Source organism: Peromyscus californicus, unplaced genomic scaffold (genome assembly GCF_007827085.1).
Source record: "Peromyscus californicus insignis strain IS unplaced genomic scaffold, ASM782708v3 Scaffold_10__1_contigs__length_136768540, whole genome shotgun sequence".
Taxonomy (NCBI): Eukaryota; Metazoa; Chordata; class Mammalia; order Rodentia; family Cricetidae; genus Peromyscus; species Peromyscus californicus.
In genome coordinates, this window is record NW_026294391.1 from 36,110,902 (window position 1) to 36,135,679 (window position 24,778).

At 43.7% G+C, this 24,778-nt stretch overlaps 1 protein-coding gene across 1 annotated transcript in view; it reads left to right on the forward strand.

Moving 5' to 3' along the window:
* The window catches only part of LOC128105753 (F-box-like/WD repeat-containing protein TBL1X), a 163,350-nt gene that overhangs the window by 131,208 nt on the left and 7,364 nt on the right, over window positions 1-24,778 (forward strand). The window contains 16 exon segments of the mRNA XM_052731083.1: window positions 1,839-1,892; window positions 2,785-2,921; window positions 4,590-4,645; window positions 8,489-8,602; window positions 10,702-10,847; window positions 13,798-14,062; window positions 15,426-15,558; window positions 15,920-16,061; window positions 16,329-16,392; window positions 16,499-16,596; window positions 17,572-17,632; window positions 18,282-18,373; window positions 18,375-18,404; window positions 20,762-20,836; window positions 21,268-21,395; window positions 24,236-24,401. Of these exon segments, the coding sequence (XP_052587043.1) occupies window positions 2,905-2,921; window positions 4,590-4,645; window positions 8,489-8,602; window positions 10,702-10,847; window positions 13,798-14,062; window positions 15,426-15,558; window positions 15,920-16,061; window positions 16,329-16,392; window positions 16,499-16,596; window positions 17,572-17,632; window positions 18,282-18,373; window positions 18,375-18,404; window positions 20,762-20,836; window positions 21,268-21,395; window positions 24,236-24,401 (1,587 nt within the window). The 5' untranslated portion in view covers window positions 1,839-1,892; window positions 2,785-2,904.

The following is a 24,778-nucleotide window of genomic DNA, read 5'->3' on the forward strand; positions in this document are numbered from 1 at the left end:
ATGTTGTTTTGATTTTAGAGTTTTATTTACATTTTTATGTGTTCAGCTTCACTTTCAATATCTTTTTAAGTAACTCTGATTCACGTCTAAAACCCCGCAAAGCTTTCCTAATTTTAAATGCAAACTGGGACGCTTAGGGGCCAACAAAATGGCCCACTTGATAAAGTACTTGCCTTGCAAGCATAAGGATCTGAATTCAGAACCCATGTAAAAGCCATGTGTGAGGCAGCTGTGTTTGTAACACCATATGATGTTGACCTCTGACCTCCATGTGCTCATGCTCAGATCCACATGTGCACCCCACACACCCATGCACTAAACAGACCTTTGAAAATTCTTGCTATGTTATTTTCAGAAGATAAAACAGAACTAGTGAGAATGGGTTTAACTTTTACTAAAATGGGATCCATATATTTCAGGCATTTTTGGATTTACTTTCCTGTTTATCCGTTGATGGGCATCTTTTGTCTGCTCTGGAAAATGAGGTCCTAAACACTTGAATGAAAGTGTTTGTGTGGATATGCTGTGTTTCTTTGGTGTATTTATTTCAGGGTAGAGTTTCTGGACCATATGGTAGTTTCCAGATCTGGAATAGTGGAGAATTATTCATTGTTTTTAAAGCAAGCGGCTGCTGTGTCCATCAATATTGGGAGCTTTAAAAAAAATTGTATTTTATTATGTGTGGTAATGTTTTGCTTGCATGTATGTCTGTACAACACGTGTGTGCCTGGAGCTTACCAGAAGAGGACATCAGGTCCCCTGGAACTAGAGTTACAGATTGTGAGCTGCCATGTGGGTGCTGGGAATTGAACCTGAGTCCTGAAAGAGCAGCACTGCTGAGCTAGCTCTCCAGCCCCCTATTTTGGGTACATTCGAACTGTATTTTGAATAGTCAAAGAAAACACGGGAAAGGGGAACCATTCTGCCTCAGCGTTTTGATTGGGTATTGCACTGAGTATGTAGTGATCAGCATCCCTTGTTCATAGTGCTTTCTTGGACCTCTTGTTAAAATAGTTGGGTGTGTTTGTGAAGTATGTTTATTTACAGATATCACTGTAAACATCATCAGGCAGGATGGGCCGAAGCAGTTGTTTTCTATAGTAGAAATGGAAAACCCCGCCTTAGACTAGGAAAGACGAAGAGAGATTAGGGGGTCATTGTTTTAGTCTGTATTTTAGTCTATATTAAAAGGAGATGTGTGAGGCTGGCTACTTACTAAAATATAAAGGTTTGTTTAGCTCACAGTTTTGGAACCTGAAAGTCCAAATATCATAGGTCTGGCTCATGTAAGGGCCCCTGTAGCTGTATTAACCTCATGGTCATCACATCACACTAGTAAGAATGCCTGCAAGAGTGATTACATCACAAGACCAGGAGACAGAGAAGGGAAGGGGCCAGTCTATGACCTCAAGAGGGCTTGCCTCTTAAATGTCCACTACCACACTGCTCCCAGCATCTGAATCCTTGGGGGCACACTCAAACCGTTGTATTCAGTCCATAGTGGTCAGCAAACATCTAATGGTTTATGTTTTCTGGGCCAGGGAATCTATGTTGAAGCCATTTGAACTTGCTGAATGCCAACCCGCTTGTGTATATAGACTGTGGCAATGGGCTACAGGTTGTTAACTTCAGGCTAGAAGAACACAGTGGTTTCTCACCTGTTTTAGCTGTAGCCCTTTGAGTTGGAGCTAAAATCTCCACTCTCAGGGACAGGCTCCATATGGCCCTTGATATGAATGAATCACAACAAAGAAGGCTCTGCCTTCTGGTATCAGGACTGAGATTGAGGAACCCTGCTCACTGCTGCTGTTGCCTTTTTATTTTATTTTGCATTTCAGATATATTCAGTCTTGGGGCTGGGGAGATGGCTCAGATGGTAAAGTGCCTGTCAGGTAAGCATAAGGACCTAATACCCAAGTAAAAATTGGGTGCAGTGAATACTGACTACAGCGGTTTGAGTGTGCCCCCAAGGATTCAGATGCTGGCAGCAGTGTGGTAGTGGACATTTAAGAGGTCACAGGCTGGCCCCTCCCATCCCCTCCTCTGTCTCCTGGTCTTGTGATGGTCTTGTGTGCTCACTTGTAAACCTGAGGCAGAGGAGGGACTGGTAGATCCCAGAGGCCCACTGGCCAGCCAGTCTATCCCAAATGGCAGCCTCCAGGTTCAGTGAGATACCCTGTGCAAAAAATTAAGGCAGAGAACAATAGAGGCTGACATCCATTCTCTACGTCTGGCTTCTGAATGTGCGCACATGTGCATGTGCACCCCTACACTCTCATATGTGCCTATATACATACAGCACACAAATACCACTCAAAGTATTACCAGTCTTGAACCAGGTATGGTGATGTATTCCTTTAACCGCAGGACTCAGGAAGCTGAGGTAGGAAAATTGTGTATATAACAGCCTGGTGTATATAGCAAGACCATGTCTCAAAAAAAAAAAAAAAAAAAAAAAAAAAAAAACAAGCAATAAAACAAAACCACAAAAATGTTATCAGTCTTTTAACTGTGGAATTGAAACTGCTAAACAATCACAAAACGTAGTGCCTGTGCATACAGGTATAGAGAAGAGGCTCTTCAGATGTTAGGATGTGAATGCCCCAACAGGTTCATGTGCTTGAACACTTGGTCCCCAGATAGTGGTACTGTTTTGAGAGGTTGGGGCCACTTTAGGAAGTGAGGGTTAGCTAGAGGAGGTAGGTCACTGGGGCGAAGCCTCAACAATTATAGCTGAGCCTGGTTCCCAGACAGGCTTATGTCTGTCTGTTGGTATCTTCCAAGCCTCCTGATTTGCCAGTCGTGGGGGACAGAAATCTGTGTTTAGAAGAGAAGATTTTAAGAAAATCTTGCTGCTTGGCTTGTGCACATCCTCCACTAGTGTGAAGTGGACTTCCTTAGCAGATGTCTGCTCTTACCAGGTAAACGTGTCCAAGAATGTTGCTTTCTGGGTCTGCCTCTGCATGCCTTTTGTGTAACATTAGCATCTGTCATGGGTGTGTACATGGGGTCTAGCGGAAAATCTTGGGAGGGCAAATTTTAATTAACCCAATAAGGCAGCCAGGCACAATACAACCCTTTTGGCATGCCTTTTGGTGAGGATAATCTTATGTGAAAAGCAGAGTTCTTTTTCTAACAAAAGACTCCCTTTCTCTCCTTTCTCAACCCTATACTTAGTCTTTGCTGGATTTTAATTATATTTTAATAAATATAAAACAGTTCATGTTTATAATAGAAAATGGAAAATACAAAAAGCACACACAGAGTTGTAAATTCAGCATAACTATCCCTAGAGCTAGTTATGAATGAAGAGGAGGGTGTAAACAAAACAAAACGTAGTACCATGCACACACCTCCTTTTTTTTGTTGATTGACTGATCGGTGGGGGTGGGGGTGGGGATGGGGTGTATAGGTGTGCACCCATGTCTGGGGGTGTGCCTGCCCATACAAGCAGGCTCACATGGAGGCCAGAGGTTCATGTCAGGTGCTGCTTTCCCCACTGAGCCACCTCCCCAATCTACACCTACTTTTTTTTTCTACACAGCACTAGCACAGACATTTTCTCCTAAATATTGTTTTAATGACTGCATCTTATTGCTTCACAACCTTTCCTCATTTGCATATTTTCCACATTGGGATCAAACTATAAGATGCATATTGGCCACTTTTTTGGTTTTGTTTATCTCCTTCCCTTCTCCCATTGTTAATCTGATGTACAAATAAGCATCTACAGTAGAACAGGAAAGACACATACAGATAGAGAACTCAAGGGTCATTGTATTAATCTGTTTTTGTGGCCATAAGGAAATTCTGAAGGCCAGGTACCTATAATTAAAAGAATTTTGTCTTAAAGTACTACCGATTATGAAATGTACATGAACTTAACTTAGAGACTAATGATGTTATGGAGAAAGAAGCCAGGGAGATAAGAGCTGCTGAGACTAATACAGCAGAGAGAAGTACCCTTATGAAAAGTTATTTAGCATCCATACATGCATGTAATGCATTTGGATTCCCTGCCCTTGATGGAAAGGGTACTTTGAGACCATTTTCCATCCTCTGGTTGGCCGTCTTGGTTCCTCATGGAAACAGGACCCTAAGTCTGAGTCTCAGTAGATAATTCCTTTGTACTGCAGATTCTTCCAGCATAAAGAACAGCAGGCTAATAGCAGGAACAAGACACTTTCTTACCTCCCTGAGAAATATAGGTAGTTTGTCATAGCCATGAAAGTTCTCTGCATCATGGGACAAACTGAAAGGAGAATTTTTGCCATATAATGACGCATCAGATGTATCACCCACACCATCTTCTCCACTGCAGAACAAGGTTGCCCTCTGGTGGCAAGTAATGAATTTGTTCTCTCTGTCCTTTACAGCAGCACCATCTCTCTGGGCTAGGGAAGTCTCCAAGTCTCCAGTTTCCATTTTTAAAGATACTACGTAGCAATTTAGATCTTGTTGATTTTGAGCAATCCTCTTGTTTCCCCAAGATTAATAGCTATTAAATACTGTTAATCACACCTGAAAACTGATAATAAATAAATCACTTAACGGTCTGTGGATACTGAATCTTGACCTGTTTTGTGAAGGAACAGGAACTTCTGCAACCTTAAAGTCTTGAAAAGAAGACAGACAAACAAAAACAGTAGGTATAACGTTCTCTTAATTTCTTGAAGTCTTTAACCTCAAATTACTATTTCTGTTGATACTTCTCTCTAGTGCAAGAGGTTCAGAGATGCCATCAACCTTAATGCCTTTTTCTTTTTTCTTTTGTTTTGCAGGGCAGGAAAGGGGGGAGAGGGGATTGATAGAGTTGTGGATTCAACTCCAAATGGAATTGTTTTTTATTTCATTTCCGGTACAATCCCAACTCCAAAGACCTCACATCAACTACTTGAAGGTGTCTCTATTGAAAACTAGTTCAGGCGAGAAAATTAACTCAGATGAAACACTCTTGTCTTCCTTGTTCTGTTTGGGGCTGGGAATATCTATGAACGTAGCAAATGTTCTCTTTTATTCATAAGTGGGGGGTGGGGTTTCAGAAAGGTTCCTGGAGCCTCTCAGAGCTCCAGGCTGCAGTGGGTGCCATACTACTAACTAGTCAAGCCTTAAATGAGAGCTGGGTTTCCACTTGTAAGTGGCCGGATACTGGATGGCCAGCATGGGTCTCTGAACTGCTGCTTTCTTTGCTGGGCTTTGTCAGCCTCTCCTTTCCTGACAATCACTGGTGTGAACTGTTACTAGGAAACGGGGCCTGAGTCTACGTGATGGCTGTGGTATGTTTTCCTGACTCATTCACGTGACCCCCTTTGAGTAATTTGAGCAACATTTTTAAACTTGACAGATAAGAATACTGGCTAACATAAACGGAATATCTATCACATACCCCCTATCCCCAAGAGTCAGAGAATATTTCAGAAGAAGAGGTGCAAAGACTGTAGTTGCCAGTGGTTGGGAAACTACTGCAAAATAGTATCTTCTTGACACTACCATTGAACTCATAAATTCACAATAGTTGTTGCCTGTGCAAGATCAAGTCAGTCACCATTCCAGCATGAGTGGGAGAGAGACTCACAAGGCCCCACCCTTAGCTGAAAAGCTATTGACAGTTGATGCTATACTAGGCGAGGAAGAATCAGTTCTCCTTAAGGGCAGGTTGCCCATGCTCCAGTGGATGGCCTTATACCCATGCATAGATGGGCAGCACTAACTGTACGAACGCTGTGGTATAAAAAGAGGATATGGGGCTGGAGAGATGGCTCAGTGGCTCTAATTCCCAGCACACATGCAGCAGCCCCTAACTGCCTATAACTTGAGTCTCGGAATCAGATGCCCCCTTCTGTCCTCTGTGGACACTGACAAATATGCAGGCAGTATGCCCTATGCATATTTTTAATTGAGAGAGAGAGAGAGAGAGAGAGAGAGAGAGAGAGAGAGAGAGAGAGAGAGAGAGAGAGAGAGAGAGAATATGTGGGGCCTAGAGAGATATCCCAGGAGTTAAGAGCACTTGTTCTTTCAGAGGACCCAGATTCTGTTCCCAGCATCTAAATGGTTGCTCACAAGTCTATAACTGTAGATCTAGAGGCTATGATACCCCCTTCTGGCCTCTTCAGGTATTGCATACACCTGGTACCCATACCTATATTCAGGGAAAAACACTCATACACCTAAAATAAAAATAAGTATTTTTTTAAAAAATAAAAAGGGGAATTGAGGTTGGGATCCCCTGGAGTTGGAATCACAGGAAGTTGTGAGCTGCCTGGCATGGGTGCTAGCACAAGCAGTGTATCCTCTTAACCACTGAACTGGCTCTCCAGTGCCCTATTTCCTCTTTTTAAGATGAACATTCTTCAGAATGTCTTTCAGAGTCTCCCATTTACCACCTTCCACAAATGTATAGCAATCCTGAAGAGTAATACTAAAAAATATATTTCACTTGTTTTGGTAAAACCCATTTTTCAAATTGTTTTCTTTCTGTCATTCTAATAACCCAGTGTGACCTCTGCCCTTCCATTACCTTGTCGTAACAAATTGTTGATAGAAAAATCAGAGGTTTGCAGCTGTGTGGGAGGCAGAGAAACCCTGAGACTGTAAGCCTGTCACTGCAGCTGAGACTGTTATCATGACAATACTCAGCCTCACCGGGGGTCTTCTGGTCTGCTTAGGCCCCAGTGTTTTGCTATACACATTATTGCATTGTCTAATTTCCTTAAGTTATATTTTTTGTTAGGTTGCATTGTGAATTTATAGCTATTTACTAAGAATCTATTTCTTCCCCCTAAGGCATCAAGTAGAAATCTCAGGTCAAATTTTTGTGGCAATGCTTGCACAAATACATTACTATCACCCAAGGAAGATAAGCATTTTTTAAAAATACATTTTCATTAGTTCTTTGACAACTTCATACATGCATAAAATGTATTTTCTTTTCATTAATTCATCATTCTTGACAGACTGATGAAGCAGAGTCTGTTTCCATGGGATTCTCTATGTTCCTCATGTTCCCTGCACTGCACCTCTTCACCTGAAGCCCTGACACAAATGATGTCAAAGTGACATGTGTAAGCTACTCAGTCCGACAGCTGTTCACCATCCTTGGGGCTGCTCATACCCTGTGTGACCTTTAGGTGTATGGTACAGACCCCTTTAAACTTCCTCAGGGGAAGACACTTTGATGAATTATTTCCCCAGGACCACACCGTCATTCTCCCAAGGAAGGCTTGATATCACTACCAGTCTGCTCAGGCATCTTCTATGTGGGAACGTGCTTAGTGCCTGACCCAGCCACATCTACCCATGTCGAGTCAGGGTTCCACATGTGCATGGTTCCATTACCAAGCACATTCTGAATTATAATGCACTGCGGTTTCACCAAATACAAAGTCAGCTGATTGTGCACTCTCTTGACCCTGTATCTGGCTTCCTTAGTATGGTTTATATATTAGTTTATCGGGACCCCTAAAATTGATGCCAGCTGTTCTCCTTTGGGAAAAACATTTTGCCTGGGGTATGTATAACACACACACACACACACACACACACACACACACACACACACACACACACACACACACCACTCCTAGTTGCATTTCTCTTTCTGTGATAAGATGCCCATCACCTTAAGAGAGAAAGGGTTTGTTTGACTTACAATTTCATGATACAGTCCACCACTGAGAAGTCAAGACAGAAACTTGAAGCAGCTAGTCCACAGGAAGAGCAAAGAGAATTTGAATGTGAGCATGTGCTCAGCTTGCTTTTTCTTTATTTCTACACTCAGGACCCAGCCCCTCCTGGGTGCCACTCACAGTGGGCTGGGCTTTCTCTTGTCAATTAACACAATAAAGACACTCCTTCACAGACATGGCCATAAGCCAGCCTGATCTAGATGGTCCTTCATTGAGACTCCTCCCAAGCCACTCTAGATTGTGTCAAGTTGACAATTAAAATCAACTGTCATACACATATGAATACATCTGTCTTATATAATCCAATATGATGGTAATTGGTCAACCTATAATATGTATGATGTTATAATATGTAATAGTAAATGCAGTGTTTAGTATTGTTATCTGTATGTAACATATATAGCCTTTCTTCTCTCTCTCTCTCTCTCTCTCTCTCTCTCTCTCTCTCTCTCTCTCTCTCTCTCTCTCTGTGGGTGTGTGGGGTGTGTGTGTGGGTACACGTGTACACGTGTTTTGGTGGCGATCAACCAGGGCCATAGGTAGACTAGCCCCCAAGCTACAATGAAATTTTATATAATCACACAATTAGAAAATACAGTGTGAATTAGTCATGAATTTCCATTATGTGTATGAAAATATGAACATTATTTAAATATCATAGGGTATAGTTCAGTAGTAGAGCACTTGCCTAATATATACAAGGCCCTGGACCTATCTGTAGCATTCCCCCCAACACACACACACATTCAGAAGGTGAATACAGACAGTGTATTCAAAACAGTATTTTTGGTGTTTTCTAACAGAGGGTGGCTCCCACTTGATAGAGACGAAGACCTCATCGCCGCAAGGTGAGGCTAAGATGAGCATTACCAGCGACGAGGTGAACTTTCTGGTATATCGCTACCTCCAGGAATCAGGTAACCAGCTTGCTTTTCTGAAGGGAGTTCATTTTAAATATGCCTTGGGCAGAGCGACAGACCACCAGTGCAAGCCAGGCTATAGGATCATCAAAAAGACCTAAGGAGCCGGGCGGGTGGTGGTGCACACCTTTAATCCCAGCACTTGGGAGGTAGAGGCAGGTGGATCTCTGTGAGTTCGAGGCCAGTCTGGTCTACAGAGTGAGATCCAGGACAGGCACCAAAACTACACAGAGAAACCCTGTCTCAAAAAAAGAAAAAAAGACCTAAGGACCCTCTTTGTAAAAGTATTAGGGATGAAGGACTGGTTGCGGGGGGGGGGGGGGGGGGGGGGGGGGGGGTGTACTTCATTCCTGGATTGGAATGTGGGAGAATGATCTTTCTTCTAATGGCAGAGGAAATCAGACTAAAATTACTATCAAGAGCAGTTGAGCCAGGCATGGTGACAAGTGTGCCTTTACTTAGCACTTGGGAGACAGAGACAGGTGGATCTCTATGAGTTCAAGGCCAGTGTTGTCAACATAGTGAGTGAGTCTCCTGTTGACAAAATAGGCCATATGGGTAGCAGCAGGTGTGCTCATAGAGCCTCATGTGAGACAAAATTCTGTTTTGTCATGGTCAGTGTGATTTCTGCAATGAGTGATTTTAGTTTTCAAGTAAAATATTTTTTAATTCTCACAACTTTAAGATAGTTAAGACCTACAAAACAATACTAATGAAAACCGGTCCTGGTACCTACCCATGCAGCTCAATCAAGAAGACACTTCAGTCCGATAGGGAACCCCCAATGTTCACTTCCTGTTGGAGAATAGAAGTCTCTGGTGAAGCTTTTGCCAAGTGTCTCCTTCTGAGGGCTAAGTGGGGAGTCAGTTCCATGTCTCTCCTGACTTTGGTGGCTTATTAGCAACCTTTGACATCCCCTGGCTTGAAGCTGCATCACCTTGATCCTGATGTCTAAATGTGTCCACATTTCCTTTTGCAAAGAAAAAAGTCATATTGGTCTAAATCACTGGTTCTCAGCCTGTGGGTCGTGATCCCCCAACAGCCCTTTCACCTAAGACCATCAGAAAACACATATATTTGCATTACAATTCATAACAGTAGCAAAATTACAGTTATGGAGTACCAGTGGAATAGTTTTACGGTTGAGGGTCACCACAACATGAGGGACTGTATTAAAGGGTTGCAGCATTAGGAAGGTTGAGGGCCACTGCTCTAGGGTCTCAGCACACTTAAAACCTACAATGAATCTATTTTCAGATGGTCACACTCTTGAGATATAGTGTATCCCCACCTTCCAGAGTTGCCTGTGTAGTTCTGTTAGATTTCTTTCATCGTGACCAAATACCTCAAGCAAAGCAAATTAAAGGAGGACATGGTTGCTCTGGCTTTTGGAAGCCTTAGTCCATGGTTGCTTTGGTCTCAGTGCTTTTAGGTCTGTGTTGTGGAAGAACATCTTGGTGGGAGTATGTGGCATGGCAAAGTGGCTCACCTCATGGTAGCTAGGAAGCTAAGCAAGAAAGATGGGAAGGAGTAGAGGAGTCCCCATTGTCCCCTTAAAGGTCACACCTGATGACCTGACTTCTTCCTATTAGGTCCTACTTGTTAAAGGCTCTGTCACCACCCAATTGTACCACTGGCTATCACTCAAACCTGTAACATATGGGCCTTTGGGGCTACATGACAGCTAAACTATAGTGGAATTCTCAGGGTCAGATATAGTTGACTCCCATTAAACCCATCTTAAGTTGAAAATACCAGTCAAAATGCATTTAGGGGTTGGAGAGATGGTCCAGTGGTTAAAGTACTGCTTGTGCAAGGATGTGGACCTGTGTTCCATTCCCCACCATCCATGTAAAAGCCAAGCTTTGCCATCAAAGCCTATTTCTAACCACACACCAGCACCATTTCTAACCACACACCAGCACCATTCCTCCTTTATTCTGTCTTTCCTAGTCTCCCTGCCTACTCTCTCCTAATTCAGAAGCTAAGCTTTCATTCTGCAGCCCCTTGGTGCACACAGTTCCGTGTTCACATCTCCAGCCCACACCTCCCTCCCTGCTTTACTCTAACCTACCTCTGCTTCCCGCTTCCTGCAGGTTTTTCCCACTCCGCCTTCACGTTTGGGATCGAAAGCCACATTAGCCAGTCCAACATCAATGGGACACTAGTGCCACCGGCTGCCCTCATCTCCATTCTTCAGAAGGGACTGCAGTATGTGGAGGCGGAGATCAGTATCAATGAGGTATGTTCATTCCTGAGAATATGGCAGAGTTCCAGCCTCCCCCTAGCAGATCTCAGGAGGATGTGTATGCTTCTTACACAAGGGTCTGGTGTGCATTCTAAGGTACCTGGTAAAAAGTGGAAGCTACAGGCAGGCCACTGCACCATCAGCAAGCTTTGGGTGCCCCCTTGTGTGAGTTTGCAGAATCACAAGGTGTTGGCTGATGAAAACAATCAATTCATTCTACTTAAAGACTTTCATCTACTCTGGCCCAGTATGGCTTTGCATGAGCAGACAAGCTCTCTTTCTGATTTCCCAGGGCAGATTGGTCAAAGAGGGCCCTTACTGGATGCTCATGGAGAGTCTATATTTTGTGTGAAACTGTCAGGGGCCATAACCAGAGGGAAATTTGGACAGCAGTTTTTTGTAACACGCTGCCTATTTCTCTTGCTCTTACATTCTTTCTTTGTCCACTTCCTTTGATGTTCTCAGACTGAGCCTTGGAGCAGGTAATATAGAGATCCAATTTAGAGCTGCATATTCAATGGTCATTTATTTTCAGCACTTATACCAGTTACAATTCTCTGTAGTGAGTATCACTCACTGCGAAGCTAATAGCAGCACTAATCTGTGGGCTTAAACATAAATATTTAGAATTTGATAAGTACATCATGTCCATTTAGCAAAACCGTAACAGTATCTTCCCCAGCCGCAGGGTTTTGGCTAGGTTTGCAGTACCAGATGTGAATTCTGACTTGTGAAGCAGGTCTCAAATCCAATCAGAAAGCAGTTATCAGGCCACTGTTGTATCAGTGGACACATCTTGCTTGGCGATTGGTGGTACAAAGCATGTGGGGTTCATAGCTGAGTAGCAATTGTTTCTCAGCAGCTTTCTTAGTACCTTCTAGCCCTATGAAAGGTATCCTATAGGAAGACACTTCCAGCTCAGTTCCTGCTTGATTTGTGTCTTGCATCTTAAAGACCAGCAACAGAGTCTTAGTAACTAGTTCTGGTGGGAAATGGACAACAGTGGCAATAACCTGGATTATTTTGGTTCTTAGGTCCTTGCAGACTAGCAACCTGTAGAGTTAGCACACCTCTGTCAGTTTTTTTAAAAAACAGTCTTTGGCTTCTGGGAGCAGCTTTAGCTATGCATGCAGGATACTTCTGTTCATACTTTGTTTTTTTTTTTTTTTAACTTACAAAAGAGCAAGTTTCCTTATACTTTTTCCATACATACTTCAATTGGCCTGCTCTGACACATGCCACCTATCTCCTTCCCTGAACCTGATCCTCCCCTTAGAAATATCTTGCCCAGACTTTCTCTCTGTATTCTCTTTTACTTTAAAAATTGTCCTTCAGAACGTAAAAGTAATGTCTGATTTCTATTTCTCTCATCTTTCAAGAGGCTTTTTGTTTGTCTGTGGGTAGATAATCTTTGTAATCTTTGTCATGTGTTTCCAGGCATTAAAAACAAAAACAAAAAAAGAACTCCAACACTGTGTTTTAAATGTGGCAGTATTGACAGTGATCTTTTGTTTTAAATTCATTAGTTAATTTTTATTTTATGTGTATCTGTGTTTTACCTGTACCCATGTCTGTACCACTGGGTTTGTGGTACCTACAACAGCCAGAAGAGGGCATGGGATTGCCTGAAATTGGCATTACAGATGCTTGCGAGCCACCATGTGGGTGCTGGGAACTGAACCCAGGTCATCTAGAAGAGCAGCTTGTGCTCTCGACCACTGAGACATCTCCCCAGCCACATGACCATGTTTTACAACACAATCACATGTTTATTACTGTGGCTCTTTATGAAAGAAGAAAGTAATATGGAAAGATCAAGACTGGTCAGCCAGGGCCACTCACAGCCAGTATTCCAGGGCCAGGTGACTGATGGGTGATACTGTACCACGTTGTATTATTTTTCACATTGTATTTTAATTAAAAAAAAAATGACCGGAACGATTTGTTGTTTAGACAGTATTCAACCGAAACTTGTGCCTCTCCGTTTCTGGGATAATTGGAAATTCAGAGCATATGGAAACATTGTTTTTCATCCAGCAGACAGCCTGGAGGTATTTGAAGATTCATGATTCAAATATCTGGAGTGTTTCCTCAGGGAAGAACTTCTGTGTTTTTAAGGATATGTGGATATGTTTGTGATATAGGTAGAAAGGATACTAAAACATATGCATTAGGATCAAGTGAGCCCGTTGCCTGGTGCATCATGGTGATATTTCATCTCTACGCTAAAACCAGGGAATCATTGTCGAGCACATCCAGTGGTGTAGTTGTCTTTATATTGGGCTCATTCCTCCTCCATTGTTAATGGTGGCCATTGTAGAGGTGCCCGCTTTGGTGGTAGCATCCAGTCAGGGTTTCTGTCCATCTCACCACTACTACACCTTTGTGGCTCAGAGTTGCCCTCGATCTCAGCACTATACCTTTGTGACTCAGGGTTACCAACAGTCTCAAAGCATTACATCTCTGTGGCTGTGGTGCTCAGAGGAAGAATTTCCAGTATACTTGAGGATGGTGAGCAGTATGTCCTGCATCTACCCACTAGATGGCAATATAAACCCATGCTTCCAGTGTTGATGACTGAAAATGTCCCCCCCCCCCACCCCCCTCGGATCCCCCTCCCATATACACACATTGAAATTTATCCTTCAAGGAGGCAAAGCTACCCTACTGGTTGAGTAATCATTGATGGTAGCAGGTTTTGTCATAGGATAAAAGGAAAATGTTCAGATGTCCTTAATGCCAAAATATGGTCTGACAGCTATCAAATCTCCTCTAAGGATGATCTTTACTGCTAGCTCTCCATGAACAAGTCTTCCTCATCCACTTCCCCATTCCTCTTTGCCCTCGAACCCTGTCCCACCACAAAACTCCTTTGCACCTTATTCCTAGTCTGTGCTAGTTTCTCCATGGTAGCTTATGGGTAAGCATTGTCTTGCTTTCCTAGGATGGCACGGTATTTGATGGGCGTCCCATTGAGTCCCTATCGTTGATTGATGCTGTGATGCCCGATGTGGTTCAGACAAGACAGCAAGCCTTTCGGGAGAAGCTCGCTCAGCAGCAAGCCAATGCAGCGGCTGCAGCGGCGGCGGCTGCCGCAGCCACAGCCACAACTACAGCAGCCACAACACCAGCAGCTGCTGCCCAGCAAAACCCACCAAAGAATGGAGAAGCCACCGTGAATGGGGAAGAGAATGGAGCCCATGCAATAAGTAAGTGGAGACTTCTCTGGTCTTCAAGAGACATGGCTGGTTTTGTTTTTGTTTGTTTTTCCTCTTGAATCTGTATATAGCTGAAAGGAACTGTAAAGTACTGCCTGCTGCCAGTCTGTTAAATTGCTTTCTGGTCTTTGCTTCCGGTCTATCCACAAGATCGCCACCTTCAACTTCATTCACATCCCTTGGTTTTAGGAAGTTTTGTTCCCCTGTGAGTGTCCACATTACAAGGGAAGCTTCTACAAATAAGTCACCCAACGTAAAAGTGTGTCATTTGTGGAAGCCTTCAATCCCAGCATTCCACCGGTGTCCCATGCTAAGGGATAAATGTTCTTGTTCTATAATGAACGAGTTGAGGTGATTTCAAGGGCAGCAGGCTCAGACATGGGGACATTATATTGCTATGTCTTTGCAAGCCCCCAGTAGTTTAGCCCCTATTGGGTAACCGTCCAAGAGTATTTATTTCTAGAGTTAGAACAGGTAAGGTGATGTCCGCATCAGCCCTGCACCTGGACAAAGCAGGGGGGAACACATGTCTTAATGCACACTGGCAGCTCACACACAGAGGTTTGTTTTGTGTGCACCCACAGCTCTGGTGGCTGTTAATGGTGCTTCCTGAAGGCTTACCTCTGATGCCACCTACTGAGGTTTATAACTTCTACACTGTTCCTTGGGCATGGTGCACCTGGAGTGATGACCCTGGAATTCACAATCTGCTCTTGTCTTACTACTGCAAGGAAGTTTCTCCTTTCTGCTGCTGCAATGGCAAGCAGGTTCTGGTCAGAGGACAACATTCAGGAGTTGCTTTTCTTTCTTTACCAAGGGTTTTGGACATTGAACTCAGGCAGTCAGTCTTCCAGGACTAGTATTCTGTCTGGCTGAGCCAAATCATTGGCCTTCTTGCATGATTCTTTTGAGAGTGGTAGTGTGAGTTGGCTTTGTATTCCTATAGTGACATATCTGAGGCAACTAGTTTTTATATCAGCTCACAAGCAATGCATACACATGGGCATGACCGTGGTGGACATTGGGGTGGAAACACAAGGTAGAAGAGCATCATGGGAGACAAAGAAGTCAGAGCAGCCTGGAAATGGCTACCAGTGACTTTCCATTAGACACCACTTGCTATAGTGTCCACATGTGGCAGCACACAAACACTTTGGGAACAAATATACAGCATAGCACTGTCAAAACAGAAACTCAAAATGTGCGCCAAACTGCAGAGATGCCCACTTTTGCAGTCATCAGATGTATCGTGACTTTGATACATAAAAACAAGGTATTTTTAAAATAGTAGTGCCTACAGATGCAATTTTTAATGGTTTGGTGAGCCATGTATGTTTTCATGTTTGCTTGGCAGATAATCACTCGAAACCAATGGAAATAGATGGGGACGTTGAAATTCCACCAAGCAAAGCGACAGTCCTTCGAGGCCATGAGTCTGAGGTGTTCATTTGTGCCTGGAATCCTGTTAGTGACCTACTTGCTTCTGGGTAAGAATTGGGGACAGATATGTGCCTGGGTTTGGAGGGTGTGAGAAGGCTCACTCTTCCCTGGAATACTGCCTTGAGGAAAGCACACATGTTTGTCGTATCTTCCCAATGCGTGCAGACTGAGGAACAGGCTGTTGTGCATCCTGTGCTGTGGTGAAGCCAGTGGTCCCAGTCATTTCTCTGTGGGGTGGGGAGCAAGGCAGATGCATCTCAAGTCAGTAAGCAAAACAGGGGGACGAGGAAGGAAACTGAGCAGGAGGGGTGGAAAAGACAGAACCCATGCTGACTATGTGAGACCTAGCACACATCAGTCACATTTCCCCATTGAGCCAGAATCAAATACTCCATGTTGGTTCTGCAGATCTGGAGACTCCACTGCGAGGATATGGAACCTTAATGAGAACAGCAACGGGGGCTCCACACAGCTTGTGCTGAGGCACTGTATACGCGAAGGTGGACACGACGTTCCCAGTAATAAGGATGTCACCTCACTGGACTGGAACGTAAGCAGCTTCTGATAAAGCACATGCAAACACAAAGAGACAGACAATTCCGTTTGTCTCAGTTCCTACCTTGGGGTGATGGTACCAGGGGCTTATGATCAGGTCCTAGTGGATAGACAGACCCTGGGGGGGGGGGGGAATTGTCCCCATCATCATGAGCATGTGTTGCCTGTGAGAGGACTGGCTCTGTCACACAGCTTCATGTGGGAAGGAGGCCCAGGAACGTACCCAGATACTAATGTGTTTTGTCTTTTTTCTGTCCCGCAGAGTGATGGGACACTGTTGGCAACAGGTTCCTATGATGGTTTTGCAAGAATATGGACAGAAGATGGTAAGTTCTGTATTCCTCGTGTGTTGAGTAGGATAGACTTGATGTGTGATCCTGAGTGAACAGTTGGTGACTGTGAAGTCACCATGTCTGTGTTTTCCCATCTCAGGTAACCTGGCCAGCACCTTAGGTCAACATAAAGGCCCCATCTTTGCCTTGAAGTGGAACAAAAAGGGGAATTATATTTTGAGTGCTGGTGTAGATAAGGTGAGTGAGTATCAACTTTTAATACATCCCTTTTATCTATGGATGTGGATTTATCTTAGCCTGTTGGCTTCTTTGGCAAAATAACTCATTTAGTTTCAGATTGTTTCTCTTGTTTGATCTTACTGCTGACTTTGAACAAGGCATTGCCTCATAATGCATTTACCTCTGTAGATCTTCGTTCAGAATGTGCTCTCAGCCCAGTGATGAGAAAAGGGGGGAAAAATCTCCCAGTGGAGTTTATTACTCCAGGAAGCAGTAGACTATTGTGGATGTTTCTGTGTTGACTTTCATCCACTGAGCAATTCTTAATCATAGACTCTTTTTTTCTTTTCCTTGGCTCCACCTTTCCTGACCTGATAAACCACTGCATCCCATTTTAGATGGCAGAATTCTCTTGAGACCTGATAAAGGGCCAACTTCATAGAAACTCATGGAGCTAGCTGACTTAGAGTTTATGATTTTTCTCTATCCATACTTGGGATGGATTTTTTGGCGGTTGCACCTGTTCTCCTAGTTCATGGAGTGATGGGGGATTGTTGGAAGTGTTCATTCCTGCAGTACTTCCTTTGGAACAGTGTCTAAAAGACATGAGGACGTGCCTTCTTATCTGTTTTGTAATGGTTTTCCAGGTTTGAGAGCTGAGGGGACATTCCCATCAATTGTGGGAGATTTCCCACATATTGGTGAAGTTGCTCTCATTAATGTGGCATCACATTATTGGGTGTGAAATACACAGCGTATATCATAGACTTAAGTCAGAAATACAGAAATGACAAATGTTGTATAAATATTTTACACTATTGCATGCATAAATGATAACAGCTTGGTACTATATAGGGTAAAATAAAAATAAAATATATTGTTAATTTCTTAGAAGGAAAGGGGGCTAGTTGTCTTTTCTGGTACAAGACATTCTTCTAGGAAATTTTTTGAGAAGAATAATAACTAACTTTTCCCTCTGTTTGTGGAACGCAGACAACAATAATTTGGGACGCCCACACAGGAGAAGCCAAACAACAGTTTCCTTTTCATTCAGGTAGGTTTGTTGTTGGGGTTATACAGAGGCAGTCCCAGGAGTTTCTTTTTTATTAATACATGATATTGCATAAGAGCAGAAATGTGTCAAAAACCTTGGGACTAATGTGAAACAAAGTATTGGCAATAAGGAAATCGGTGGCTTAGCAAAAGGTAACTGCTGCCTTCCTTTTACACATAACTGGGCCTGTCCATGTGGGTTTTTCTCTTTCATAGAAAGGTGGGGGGTCTCTCTCCAGAGGCATCTTTTTTTGTTTGTTTGTTTGTTTGTTTGTTTTGTTTTGTTTTCTTTGTTTTTTTCCAAGGCAGGGTTTTTCTGTGTAGCTTTGGAGCCTCACCTGGAACTCACTCTGTAGACCAGGCTGGCCTCGAACTCAGAGATCCGCCTGCCTCTGCCTCCCAAGTGCTGGGATTAAAGGCGTGCGCCACCACTGCCCGGCTCCAGAGGCATCTTAATGCTTGTAAATTGGAAGGAGAGTGTCTTTAAGGTCTTTGAAGGATGGTTTTCATGGTTTTAGTAGAGCTGATTCATACTGGGACCGGTATTCCTGGTCACTAGACAAGACTCCTGGGTGATGCTTTTGTCTGCATCACTGAGCTCTGTATTCAGTTAATAAGACAATTGTCCTCTCTTTCCTCCTGCCTTGCAGCACCTGCCCTGGATGTGGACTGGCAGAACAACACTACCTTTGCTTCGTGCAGCACAGACATGTGCATTCATGTGTGCAGGCTTAGCTGCGACCCGCCCGGTCAAAACCTTCCAAGGACATACTGTAAGTAGCAGTTTTGATGCTCAGAGTTGGGAGTTATAAGAGTGTGATGTGGGAGCCATGTTTTCAGTCAGTGCCTGCTATTAAAAGTTAATTGTGGCCGGGCGGTGGTGGCGCACGCCTTTAATCCCAGCACTCGGGAGGCAGACGCAGGCGGATCTCTGTGAGTTCGAGGCCAGCCTGGTCTACAGAGCGAGATCCAGGAAAGGCGCAAAGCTACACAGAGAAACCCTGCCTCGAAAAAACCAAAAAAAAAAAAAGTTAATTGTACAGGAGAGACCACTTGATCTGCCCTGCTTTGCTGCTGTGTCTGCCCTGAGTGATGGAATTAACCCAGCTGAGGTGTCAGTGGTCCTCGGAGTACAGGCTATCTGCTAACATTCTCTATTCTATCCTGAAGCTGTTTCTCTTCTAACCCCAGTCTGTTTCCCAGCTTTTAATAGGGCCACACATTTTATGTCTGATTTCTGTTGTCTCTGCTTAGACTTTACCTCTCTCACACCCTGCCTCCTGGTTCCATAAATGGTTCACACTGATGCTGAGTGCTCTGAGCAGAGGTCCACATATATGGGTCCTGAACCTGCTGCTTCCCAAGACCCGTGTGCAGGTTCTGGTTTCTTCTCTGGAAGTTTGACTTGAGATGCAAAAGGATGGCAAGAGTTCCTAGGAAGGAGGCATGGGGAATTGCAGATGGGTCAGCTAGAGACAGACGGGTCATGGAGAGTTCCTAGGAAGGAGGCATGGGGAATTGCAGATGGGTCAACTAGAGACAGACGGGTCCTGGAGAGGTCTGCTGTGTGTGAGTTCTCTACAGCTCATCTCTGCAGTGATGACGTGTACACTGCCTCATTTACACTTGGGTTCACAGATAGGCACGCGCCAACACCAACCCTCTATGCTGCTCTGTAGTCCTCTCTTCTTTGATCTGGTCACAGAGAACCCTGCTCCTTGGATTCCCAGCTTCTTCCAGTTTCAGACCCTTAAAACCTTGGTGTCCTTACAAAGGGGATCAACCACAACATTTTGAAGTATGAAATTATTTAGAAAATAATCTTGTGTGTGAAGTTGTTTGTTAGGACAAGACAGCTGGCTTGGTAGAGGAGGCAGTTAATGGCAGTAGTGTTCCCAAAAGCCTCTGAAGAGACCCCTAGACAGTAAATTCCACTGTCCTCCTCTCTGCCCCTTGCTCTGCATGGCTGTCCCTGTCAATATGGTGGAACTTGTCTTGTCTTTGTTTCTTCTAGGCAGTTCAGCTGGCCTCTGCTGCTTACAGGCCCCTGTGTTTGTCTGAGAGTGACTCAGCAGTCTTTTCTGCAATATACACACTCTTGTGGTGAGAGTTGAGGGGCTAGTGAATCTAGTTAGTTTCAGAGACTTCCTGGAGGTTTCTTTGAGTTGCTCATTTCTTGTCTTAATGAGCTTCCCTGTAGTATTTCACCTCACAACTCTCTGAAAGCATCTTGTCTTAAGAAATTTACCTTCAAAGTGGAAGTTTTAAACTGAGCAGAAACTGCTACACAACACAAATCCACAGGAGGATGGACTTATTTCTCGGTGCCTTTTCCTGACACTAGCCCTTGGGTGTATAGTTTCCTGCACATACGAACTGTTTGTGTGTGTCTTTGTGCCTTTGGATGATACCTGGCTCTGCCATTGTGCTATATAAACCTTTGTCTACCTTACATCCAACAAGTTACAGGTATTTCAACAGGAGCAGTCATATTAAAAGCACATAGGAAAGTGATGATCAAAGTCCACTTTTCAAAATAACTAGTTTTGACCCAGTAGTGGTGGCACACGCCTTTAATCCCAGCACTCAGGAGGCAGAAGCAGGCAGATCTCTGTGAGTTCAAGGACAACCAGGCTGTACAGAGAAGCCCTGTCTCAAAAAACAAAAAAAAATGAATGAATGAAACAAACTAGTTTTAGCTCGGCTTAATGGCACATGACAGAATAGTTCCAGCCATCCTGGGATACATAAGGAGCTCCTGGCTAGCCTGTACTGCATAGTGAGATCCTATCTCAAGCAGCAATAAATAACAACTGATTTTAATTAGCTGTGCTTGTTGTATGCAAATTCTTCATTTGGCTTCCTTAATAAGGAAGTTTTCCCTAGAGAAATATGGATGAGAGTGTGGCTGTTCTTTGTAATATATGGCAGTATTTTTTCATGAATAAAAAGCAAACTGAGGAAAAAATAATTGTGGTGGGTGGGTTCTTGTGCTGTGATCTTTGATATCCTGTGAACTCCCAAAAGGCCCTCTGCACTACAGCGCTGGCAGCATGCTACTGCTCCTGGCGGATGCCAGCCTTTCTACACAAAGGCTGATTTCTCTCTGAAATGCTGTGCTCTCTTGCAGAATGAGGTCAATGCTATCAAATGGGATCCTTCTGGAATGTTGCTAGCCTCCTGCTCTGATGACATGACATTAAAGGTAATGTTGGTTCCTAAAGGGATTAGGTACTTAATCCTAGACAAACCCTCGTATGGCACACATCCCTTTCCACCCTAATCACCTGGACCATTACTTTGATACTGTCTTTTCTCCTTGATTTTCCTGGTTTCTAAACTAAACGTTTTGTTCTTCCATGGAATTTTGACATCTGGTGCATGGTTCCTACTGAGAGACCTAGCCTTCCTATGGCCTGTCCGCCAACGGCCCTGTAGATTTAGCTTAACTCTGTGCTTTGGCACTTCTCACAGCCACCTGCTAATGTGCCTGGTGGAGTCCTTGTTGGCTTGTGAACCTCTCCCAGGAGTGCCACCTAAGCCGTGATACCGTAGGTGCACCAGAATGAATAGTGCTGAGCCTTTCTCAATTAGGGGCCCAGCATTAGCTCACACTGTTGCCAATGCCTCTTCTAGATCTGGAGTATGAAGCAGGATGCATGTGTCCATGACCTCCAAGCTCACAGCAAAGAGATATATACCATCAAGTGGAGTCCCACAGGACCAGGCACCAGCAACCCAAACTCCAACATCATGTTAGCAAGGTAAGGCAGGGCAACCTCACAGCTCTATCTCCTTCCTGGGGCCAGCTTCGTTCTCTGTTACTTAGTAACTCAGCTGGGAAGACTCATTCACACCTAGAAACAGCAGGGTTGAAGTCCTTCCAAACTGAACAAAATGGGAGTTCACTGTGAAGGGACCAAGGAGATGGAAGTATAACCTCCCTCATTATCCATGGAGATGGTTCTGGGACCCCTTGTGGGTACCAAAATCCATGGATGCTTAACTCCCTTTACTTGCCTACAACCTCTGAATACATTCATTCCCCTGTACTTCAAATCATCTCTAAATGGCCTGTAATACCCATACAATGAGAATGCTGTAGGAATAGTCTTAGACTGTATTGTTAGGTAACAGTGACAAGCAAAAGGGTCTGCACATGTCCAATACAGTTTGTGGGGGGGTGGGGGGGGGTGGTTGTTGTTTTCTTAGAGATGGGGGGTCTCATGTAGTCCTAACTACCTGGAACTTGCTATGTATACTAGGCTAGCTTAGAGTTATACCTTCCCACTTCTGAAGTGCTAGGATTACAGGCCTTCCCACGATATATTTTTTTCCGTTCCGTTCAGTAGTTTCTTATCCGCAGTTGGATGCAATCATGACTGTACAGGTGTGGGGGGCTAACTTACTAAAGTGGAAGTTTTTAAGACAAAGAGAGGAAAACAAGAGTTTAGCTTGGAGCTCATTTGTTCTTGAAGCTCCATTCAGGACTGTGATACTGGGATTTTGACTAGAGATAAATGATTCCCTGCCTCAGCCAAAGGTGATCCAGGTCACTTAATATTGGAACTGCTGATCAGCCGAGCCCCAGAAGCGAGGGGCCAGAGGTATCTCATTCAAACCAAGTTCACTTTGGGCTTTAGCCAGCAGAACTATTGTATCCTGGTGCATGTTAGAGTCCAAGAAACAAAGCAATCCATTCTTGGGATTTTGGTGTAGGGATGGAAGGTCTGGCCTTGTGCATGCTGGGCAAGTGCTCTGCAAGAGTACACCCCATCCCTCCTCTTGGTAGTTTAGTGAGAGCATTTAGGCAGATGAGCTAAGGCCATTATGAGCCAGAATCTAGGACTTTCATCTGGAAACCATGATATGGATCTTTTGGGGTTTGTTCATGCACTATAGTCTGGACAAGACCAGACCCCCAAAGTAAAGTTTGGTTTCCAAGAAGCAGTGGGAAGCTTGGTCTGTGCTGTTCCAGAGGATTGAGGAGGAAGTGAAAATAGATAGGTCTCTTACAAGGAAGGAAGCACCTAGTAGTAGGGTGGGCAGCCTTTCCTGGCAGTGAGAAGAGCTTTGTTGGAAGCATTCAACCAAAGGCTGTCTCCAAGGAGAGATGATAAGTGCTTCTTAGCTATACCTCAGTGGTAGATCACTTGCATGGCATACACATCACCACTAAAATCCCAACCCAAAACAAACCTAAACCATACACAAAAATAATCCAAACACTGACTGGTTGAACTAGAAGAAGAACACCAATGCCTTAATTCTCCTATTTCAGTAATTATCCAAAAACACACTTGTGTATCAGTGATGTAGTACTATATGTATTGGTCATTTTTATTTTTTAAAATTAATTAATTAATTTTTCTATTATCAGCTTGATACAATATAAATTCTTACCTTAATAGTGAAATGTTTCATTGAGACTTGCTCAGTAATTGAGTAAAACCAAAACTTATAAGGGTCATTTTTAATGACTAGGGAGATGCTTGTTGTTGTTGGTATTTTACCCTTTTGGGGGCCCACCACCCAGCTCCCAAATAAATCACACATGGAGGCTTAGTCTTAATTATTAATACCCAGCTTTAGCTTGGCTTAGTTTCTTACCAGCTTTTCTTAACTTTAAATCATCCCATCTATCTTTTGCCTCTAGGCTTTTCCTTTTCTATTCCTGTACACCTTTCTTTGTTTCTTACTCCGTGGCTTTCTGTGTAGCTGGGTGGCTGGACCCTAGAGTCCTCCTCCTTCTCTGGCTACTTCCTCCCTTCACTTCTCCATCTCTTTTCTCCTTTCCTCCCAGATTTCCTCTTCTAATATTCTCTCTGCCTGTCAGCCCCACCTGTCTCTCTCTCCTGCCTTGCTATTGGTCATTCAGTCCTTTATTAGACCATCAGGTGTTTGACACAGGCACGGTGACACAGCTTCACAGAGTTAAACAAGTGCAACATAAACAAAAGTAACACACATTAAAATAATATTCTATAATACTTCCTGGTATCACATAGTATATTATAGGAGCAAACATTATCCCCTTACAAGAACAAAAGGACACACTGAGCCTTGTGAGACCCTGTGGAGATACAGAAAGCCAGGTGGTGACAACCCTGTGATATGTGCTATTCTTTTAAATCTGAAAATAATTAAACTCTGTAGCCCTTGTCAATGTGATTTTATATGCACATGTGGTTTTAGAATATCTCATGTGGAAACATCTTCACTCAGTTTTGGGTTTTTTTTTCAGTCATAGCTGGATGAATTTATAGTTGTTCAAGTGGGTGTAATATAAACAATAATGGTGTTTTAGAAAATTAGTTGAATAAAACACAAAGGCATTTTATATGTTCAGAGATGAGGGGACTGGAGAAAGAAATTAACACAGTGGCCAAGTGGGAAAGCACCTACTTGGCTTGTGCAAGGTCCTAGGTTCTGTCTGGTGGCAGCTTTACTTTTCTCTGGAGAGAAAAGGCTCACTAGAATAGTCTCTTGAAGCAAATTCAAATATGTTTCAAATACAGCTAAAAGACAGTTTATATGAGATACATCATAGAGATCTTAAAAAGCCAACCCATTTCTGTGGTGATTTTCCCTGCTGTCATCCTAGTGCTTCATTTGATTCTACGGTTCGACTGTGGGATGTGGAACGAGGTGTTTGCATTCACACACTGACCAAGCATCAGGAGCCTGTCTACAGTGTGGCATTCAGCCCTGATGGGAAATATTTGGCCAGCGGGTCCTTTGACAAGTGTGTCCATATCTGGAATACTCAGGTAATGTCTTGACTTCCTGTGGCTGAATCCTTCCTGAAAGGCATGTTTTCAGTTCCTGGGCTGGCAGGAGGGCTGGGGAAATGAGTTATCTCAGGAGTGAGTAGAGCCCCCCCCCCATGGAGATCACAGATTCTATGTGGTCTGCTGTGTGTACCCCAGTGATGTGGGGTCTTCCCACCTACCTATAAGCCTGGAGTCCTCTGGACTCTTTCAGCTTGTCATCTTGGGAGCATTCTCTCTTGGAGGAACCATGGTCTTCAGCTGTCTTCTCCTGGCAGGGACCTGCTTCATGCTGGAGAAAAAGCATGACCTAGTTTTGTCACCTTAGAAATGCTGCTCTTTGTGGGTGGCCTTTCATAAAACCTTCCCAGGGAGAC